The sequence below is a fragment of the Dipodomys ordii genome, unplaced genomic scaffold, assembly GCF_000151885.1.
Source record: "Dipodomys ordii isolate 6190 unplaced genomic scaffold, Dord_2.0 Scaffold80, whole genome shotgun sequence".
NCBI lineage: Eukaryota > Metazoa > Chordata > Mammalia > Rodentia > Heteromyidae > Dipodomys > Dipodomys ordii.
Window position 1 is genome coordinate 9,597,531 of NW_012267296.1, and position 8,339 is coordinate 9,605,869.

The window sequence follows — 8,339 nt, forward strand, 5'->3', positions numbered from 1 at the left end:
AAAATTATTTTTTTTCCTCCTTCGGGAATAATACCCTAAAAGGAGGCGACCGCAAGCCTCCTTTTCGTGTGGTGGGGAAGCAAATAAACAGAAATCAAATAGTTCCTAAGACATTAGTAGGTAGGTGGATCCGGTCAACCCAAGAGAAGTTTCTCAATTCCGCAAAAGGGGAAAGGGTCCTCCGCCGGAAAGGGGCGGGCTGTCTTTACCGGAAGAGCCGACGACAACCGGTTGGTGGAGGCCAAAGTGATCAGTGAGTTTTACGGAAGTGGCTAGAGCGTCGACACGTCAGTAAACACTTACTCCTCCCTCATGGAGTGGTAGCTAGGCAACCTTAGCCTCTACGGTAGTCATAAAGCCAGGTGTTTACTTTAGTGCCTCTGGCGGCGAACAGGGGGAGTTGCAAGCTCCTCTCACCATTTTTTACCCTCCCTTCTCTCCACCCCTTTTGCCTCCGCCCACCACCCCTCCGAGACTTCGGCTCCTCCCTCTTCTTCTCTCTCTTGCTCTCCTTCCTCCTCCGCCTCCTCAGCTCTTGGGCTAGAATATCTATGGGTCGAAACGTGATGCGATGAATCCGAGAGAGACCGAAACTGGGACGAGGAGAGCGGCGGAAGCGGCGGGACTCCTGGGCATGGGGGCTTCACCACAATAGAGGCAGCATCCTCACCCGCCCCCGCCAACCCCTCCGGAGCGAAGCCCCCAAATCCCCTCGGGAAAAGGATGGCGGCGGCACCTACTCAGATCGAAGCCGGTGGGTAGCTGTGTCCAGGGGCTAAGTGCATGGGGGCTTAGCCAGACGGCTGTCAATTTTTTTCCCCTGAGAAAGCTTTTAATTCTCTTCTTTGCTTCCCTCTCTGTCTCCCCTCCCTCCCTAGAGCTGTATTACCTGATCGCTAGGTTCTTGCAGTCTGGACCCTGTAACAAATCTGCTCAGGTGAGAGGAAGAAGAGTATCTGGGAATCTTAGGGGAATATTCTCACTGGGGAAATCGAGGCAGCGGGCTGAGCAGTTCCTTTCAGGGTGAGGAAAAGCCGGCCTTGACTAGTCCTACAGTCAGCGGCTGGGTTCGAAATGGGGAGGGAGGATTGGGTTGTTGGTCCCAGCTGCTTCTCACATTCGTGTTTCTCTTTTGCTCAGGTGCTAGTGCAGGAGCTTGAGGAGCATCAGGTACGGAGCCCCCTCAGGAAGGGGTGGGAAGGGCTGGGGTGAGAGTGGAGGAAGGGGAGGGCAAGTGTGGGGCTGAGGGTAGGGCCCGGGAAGGACTCTTTGGTCTAGGCACCAGATCTTGTCACCAGGGTGAACTGGTTTCTTTCCTGAAAAGGGGCGGACGACGCAGGGCTCTTACGCGCCCCCTCTTTATGCCTTTGGGAGGACGTTTTTCGGAATATCCTCTCCCTAGGCCTCCCACTTGTCTGGTTCTAGAGGAATAGCTTATTGGGATGAGAGAAATAAAGACTCCCAAGGGTCGAGGACCTGGTCACCGGCTAGGTCCTGTTGGTGAGGTGCGAGCAAGGCTTCGCCTTCATCGTCTGTCCCCCTCCCCCTTTCTTTTCCTCCGGCCCCCAGCTGATTCCGCGCCGCTTAGACTGGGAGGGGAAAGAGCACCGTAGAAGCTTCGAGGATCTGGTGAGTAAAGTTTTCACTTCAACTTAATCCAACTCTGTCTTCACTCCCCCCCTCCCTTGTGCCCCCAACCCGCCTCCGACCCCTCCACCTACACCGCTTGTGAGCCTGGTGCTGAGCCTAAGAACGACTGTCCCTTCCCCCTCCCCGCGAGTCAGGAGAAAGGCTACCTTGCCCTCCTTCTCTTAGCCTCTAATGCTTACACCGGAAAACTTTGAAAAATGTGAGTTGATTATCAGAGGAGCGGTGTTACAGATTATGAATATATTACAAACGTCGGGGAAGGCCCATTGTAGGGGAAAAGGGAGAGAAACCAGGGGGTTATCTTGGGGCACGTACCAAGGACTGACGCTGGCCAATGACAGCGTTGGTAACAGCTCGGAGTTCCGGATTAGTGGAAGAAAACTGGCTTCTGGTTGGCCCTGGCTTGAAATACGGGAACTGAGGCCAGACTTGTTTTTTTTTTTTTCCTTTTTTTTTCTTTTTTTAAGAGGGGAGGGGAGAAGGGGCTCAAAAGGGGAGCTGACGGACCCAGGACCGGGGGAAATGACACAATTAAAAATAATAAGGACCACTGAGCGATTTCCCAAATTTCCCGGCTTTAAATAATGGGCTATGGGATAAAATCAGCATTGTATAGTTCTGATCTTAGAAAATACCTCATTAAGTCATCAGTAAATCGCAATTATACAAATACATTTTCAGTAAATAAAAACTGGATTGTGATCTTTTTAGGAATTGGTGAATCAGGCTTTGGGCATTACAAGAAGACAACAATGGGCATATTTTTAAAATAGAATACACTTTAGTAAAGGACTGAAGTCATTGGATTGAGTGTTGTTTCTTCTACAAGTATAATTCATAGTATGAATAAACCTGTACAGCACTGACACAAAAAAAGGTGATGCATTTTATTTTTGGGAGGAGGTTCTACTGTTAGCTATAGACATAGTGAATTACATGATAAGGGGGGATAGAGGTGATGTTACTAAAATTTAAATTTAGCTATATTTTCTTCAAATTAGATTGACAAGATGAAAAGACGACAAAGTTAAAGTTGGAAGAAGATGGTAGTCTAAATATAAAGAAAATTATTTAAATTGGCTTTCAGTAAGAAAATATCTAAATTGCTTTGCTGTTCATTTTGATACTTCTCTTTGTATTATATTACAACAGTGAAGCATGTTAATCATTTCCAAATATACTAAATTTTTTCTTATAATTTGCAAACCATAAAATGGTATAATAATTGTGATTAAGAGAATCTGGGTTGTCTGCACTATTACTGCAAATAATTTCTCAGAAGGATAAAAATTACTTCTAAAAACAGTATTTTCAAATTATTTAATTTATAGGCAAGAGATTTTGTTGAACTTAAGTCATGCATGCCCTTTAAAAGGCAAAAACAGCAGTGCCTACTGATACATGTTTTAACAGGTCATTATTCATATGTTTTTGAAAATAATTTTAATAGTGAGGTGTATTGAAAATGCTTTTGTTTATACTTGTCTGACACCTAAATGGGTATGCGGGTAGATCATTCTTAAGCAAGTGGTACTAGATACCAAACAAAATAAGACTAACTTGATGGAACATTGAATCATTAAAAAGTCTACTCAGGGCTGGGAAGGTGGCTCAGTGATAGAGCGCTTGCCTTGCATGCATGAGGCCCTGGGTTCGATTCCTCAACACCACATAAAAAGAAAAAAGCCGAAGTGGCGTTGTGGCTCAAGTGGTAGAGTGCTAGCCTTGAGCTGAAGAGCTGAGGGACAGAGCCCAGGCCCAGAGTTCGGGCCCCACAACCGGGCCCCCCCCCAAAAAAAAAAGTTACTCAGATCCCGGGGCCAGTGGCTCATGCCTGTAATCCCAGCTACTCAGGAGGCTGAGATCTGAGGTTCAAAATTCAAAGCCAGCCCAAACAGGAAAGCCTGTGAAGGAATCTCTTTATCTCCAGTAAACCACCAGAAAACTGGAAGTGGCACTGTGGCTGAAGTGGTAGAGCCTTGAGCTGAAGAGCTGAGGGACAGTGCCCAGGCCCCAGAGTTCAAGCCCCACCACACCCGACAAAACAAAACGGTTACTCAGTATTTAAGGTTGATAGGAATTAAAAATTGGTTAAGCTACTTTTTTGTCCTTTAAAAAGCATCACTGTATTTAGTAAAAGGGCATAGTAAATTGGTTGAAATTTATCCCATTTTAAACATCAATATTAGACTTTTCCTTCACTTATATTGCATAGGGAATTTTTTTTTTTTTGCCAGTCCTGGGGCTTGAACTCAGGGCGTGGGCACTGTCCTTGAGCTTCTTTTGCTTAAGGCTATCGTTCTACCACTTGAGCCACAGGGCCACTTCCACCTTTTCCTGTATATGTGGTTCTGAAGAATCCAACCCAGGGTTTCATGCATGAGAGGCAAGCACTGTAGGACTAAGCCACATTCCCAGCCCTGGAATTTTGTTTTTGTAGATTGTTGGGCTTGCACTGTGGGCCTGGGCACTGTCCCTCAGCTCTTCAGCTTAAGGCTAGCACTCTACCACTTGAGCCACAGTGCCACTTCCGGCTTTCTGAGTGGTTTATTGGAGATAAGAGTCTTATAGACTTTCTTTTTTTTTTGGATCCGGTAGTAGGGCTTGAACTCTGGGCCTGGGCGCTGTCCCTCAGCTCTTCAGTTCAAGGCTAGCGCTCTACCACTTGAGCCACAGAGCCACTTCCGACTTTTTTCTTTCTTTTTTGCTTATGTGGTGCTGAGGAATCGAACCCAGGGCCTCATGGCATGCAAGGCAAGCACTCTACCACTGAGCCACCTTCCCAGCCCAGAGTCTTATAGACTTTCTTGCCCAGGATGGCTTTGAACAGTGATCCTCAGATCTCAGCCTCCTGAGTAGCTAGGATTACAGGCATGAGGCACTGGTGCCCAGCGGTCCTGAAAATTTTTATATAATTAACATCTATTTTATTCTTTGTAGGTTTTTTTTTTTTGTTGTTTTTTTTTGGGGGTCCGGTCATGGGGCCTGAACTCTGGGCCTGGGCACTGTCTCAGCTCTTCAGCTCAAGGCTAGCACTCTACCACTTAAGCCACAGTGCCACTTCAGCCTTTTTTCTTTTTGCTTATGTGGTGCTGAGGAATCGAACCCAGGGCCTCATGCATGCAAGGCAAGCGCTCTACCACTGAGCCACCTTCCCAGCCCCACATATATCTTTTTAAAGGTTAAGCTTACTTAACCTTTAACCAGGTTTTTTGTTGTTGTTGTTGGAGACTGGAATTTGAATTCAGTCACTCATTGGCTGGTGCTCTACCACCTGAGCCTGGCCTTCAACCCCCCCCCCCCAGGTGTTATTGTTACCCTTGTTTATCTATATGTATACCTACATATTCTTGATTTTTGTTCATTTAGTTATATTTTAGATGCTTTGAGATATAGAAGACTCATCAATTAGCCCTGGGTGGTCCAGCTGCTTTTTAGTCTCCCTATTATTTATTATGTGTTTTTGTTATTATAAAGGTGATGTACAGAGGGATTACAGTTACATAAATCAAGTAGAGTACATTTCTACATTGTGTCTTTTTGTATTCAGTTGATACTTAGAGGCCGTTTCTACCTTTTGACTTTTTTATTTAGTTGATAATTTTTTTATGCTACCTGCCTGCAGTTTTTGGAGCACTAAGAATGGAACCCAGACCAGTTGCAAGCATGCTCTACCATTAGTCTACATCATTTTCTTCAAACATTTAATGTTTTTATGCACGGATAATCTCTCTTATGGCTGAAATGTTTACATAGTGGTGTGCTCTTTAATTTTCCTTTGAGCTTTTATATTGTGAGCTTAGATTTAAATTTTAAATTTAAATTTTCATACCAAGATCTAGGTTTGGGGGAAATTTTATCGACCTTTTTTTGGTGCCAATCCTGGGGCTTGAACTCAAGGCCTGGGTGCTGTCCCTGGGCTTTTTTTGTTGTTGTTGGTCGTGGGACCTTGAACTCTGGGCTTGGGCACTGCCCCTCAGCTCTTCAGCTCAAGGCTAGTGCTCTACCACTTGAGCCATAGCTCCACTTCCAGCTTTTTCTTATGTGGTGCTGAGGAATCGAACCAGGGCCTCATTCATGCAAGGTAAGCATTCTACCACTGAGCCACCTTCCCAGCTCTGTCCATGGGCTTTTGTACTTAAGGATAGTACTCTATCAATTGAGCCAGTTTCATTTCCAGCTCTTGGGTGGATAATTGGAGATAAGAGCCTCATGGATTTTTGCCAGTGCTGGCTTTAAACTGAGATCCTCAGATCTCAGCCTCCTGAGTGGCTAGGATTATAGGTGTGAGCCACTAGCACCTGGCTTATTATTATTTTTGGGGGGGGGAGGGGAATCTGGTTGTGGGGCCTGAACTCTGGGCCTGGGCGCTGTCCCTCAGCTCTTCAGCTCAAGGCTAGCGCTCTATCACTTGAGAGCCACAGCACCACTTCCGGCTTTTTTCTTTTTGCTGATGTGGTGCTGAGGAATCGAACCCAGGGCCTCAGGCATGCAAGGCAAGCGCTCTATCACTGAGCCACCTTCCCAGCCCCTGGCTTATTATTGACCTTTTAAGACAGATGTCTGTTCTCTACCTATGGATTTCTTTGTAAGAGGGTTGAGAATTTGAAGAAAATGAAGTATACTAGGTTCCCAGTGTTAAAATTAATCACTAGATTAATCAATGTATTGTTGATTAAAAGTTTTTCATATCTGGCATCTAACTTTGAGTAGTTTCATCATAGGTGGAATGGAGTGCTTTTATTGAGGTAGATAATTAGATTGATAGGTGTGTGCAATATGGTCTCTTGACTACATATCAGGATTGAAATTTTGGAATGTATTCATGAATAGTATAGCCTTTTTTCTGGTATGTTACAAAACTATTACAAAACAATACTTGAAACTTAAAGTATCTTTTCATATGAGAGGAAAAACTATAAAAATCCATAATTTAGATCTGTAGGATTATAAACAAGGTCAATGTACTAAATCTGAGCTGCATAGATATGTACACTACATACTTGAAAAAGTCCTGTCTAGGCCTGTGTATGTTTAATATATACATAACACATGTGTGTATACTCTTAATTTGAATTGACTTTACTGCTTAGCTTTATCCAGAAAAATATTTAACACTTCAATACTATTACTGCTTTTACCTATTTTAGAACTCCTCCAAGGCTTTCTTAAATGGTTATCTCTTTTAGTGTTTTACTTATAATTTGCAACACAAAGTAAGGCTCTTTTATGTTGAAACAATGGCTGAAAATACATATCTAAATCTTAAATGCCATAGAAAATCTGTACATAATTGTTTAGCAGTCTATGTTGAAATGCAGTAGTTTTTAAAGTATGGGATTCAGGATAAAAGATTCTAAATTAATTTTATTGAATTTTAAAATAATGATGAAGGGGTTTGAAGCAATTGTTTTTGATGTTTGACTTTGGCGTATTTATTTTGCTTTTTACTTGACACTTATTGATAGAATTAGATTTGCTTCTTGCATTTTATCTTCAGGTAGACAATTGAAATAAATACAAATGTTCTTTCATTTGTGGTAACCCTTATGCATCGTGGGCGATTTTATTGCTTCCTCCTAGGAGCTTTGAGGGGACCACAGGGAGTAATCAGGGGTGTGTGTGTGTGTGTGTAAATAGTTTTTGTTACAATTTAAACTTTATACATTGATGGGTCTGGAAATGTGGCTTAGTGGTAGAGTGCTTAGCATGCCTAAAGTTCTAGGTTTGATTCCTCAGTACCTTATAAACAGAAAAAGCTCGAAGTGGTGTTGTGGCTCAAGTGGTAGAGCGGTAGCCTTGAGCACAGAGAAGCTCAGGAACAGAGCCCAGCTCTGAGTTCAAGAAAAAATTTATACATTGAAATAGTGATTTATCAGTTTTTCAGAAACATGGTAAAGATTAAATTCCTATGGTTAGACTGGACCAAAAGATGTAATTATCTTTAGATGTGGTAATGTATTTTTGCATTTGTTAAATATTTTCATCTATGGAATTAGCAGCTTGGGTGTGTAGAGATGCACACTGTATTTTTCTCACTTTATATATAAAAGATTTGAAGTAACTTAATGGTATTAAAAACCTTTTTATTGAGATAGTATGTTTCTTACTGCTACTGTCTGCATGTAAAACATTCAGGTTTAAAGCGTTTACAGTCTGTCATTTGGTCCTCAGTAATTACTTTGAAACAATGTGTTTACATTCTATACATGTGTTCTTTTTCTTACCTTGCCCAGCTATTGTTGTCTAACTAATAATAGCTTAAATTGTCTATTAGAATAACAAACTGATTTTGAGTGCTGGTAGCATAGTTATTGACTTTAGTGTGGAAATAGTTTAAGCACATGTGATTTATTAACTGCCATGTGGTCATGCAGCCATAGTTAGGAAGAATGGAATGCATCATGGGAAACAAAAATTATATGCTGCTTAACCATAGTGTAGTATAGCGTACACATATAATGCTAACTGATAGGTATTATGGCAGAAAAAGTTAATCTGGAAATTAATATTTCTAACTACTGTCTTGCTTGAGCATCCCATTAAAACATGTTGTTTTTATTTTGGATTTGATTCTCTGAGTGATTTTTTCTTTTTCTTTTTTGGGTCCGGTCGTGGGGCCTGAACTCTGGGCCTGGGCGCTGTCCCTCAGCTCTTCAGCTCAAGGCTAGCACTCTACCACTTGAGCC

General features: G+C 42.7%; 1 protein-coding gene across 1 annotated transcript in view; it reads left to right on the forward strand.

Moving 5' to 3' along the window:
* The first annotated feature begins 481 nt into the window (after positions 1-481).
* Brwd3 (bromodomain and WD repeat domain containing 3) overlaps positions 482-8,339 on the forward strand; it is a 122,960-nt gene continuing 115,102 nt past the window's right edge. Inside the window, exons 1-4 of the mRNA XM_013024995.1 lie at positions 482-754; positions 879-937; positions 1,141-1,170; positions 1,570-1,629. Coding sequence (XP_012880449.1) covers positions 724-754; positions 879-937; positions 1,141-1,170; positions 1,570-1,629 — 180 coding nt within the window. The 5' untranslated portion in view covers positions 482-723. The remainder of the gene's footprint in view (positions 755-878; positions 938-1,140; positions 1,171-1,569; positions 1,630-8,339) is intronic.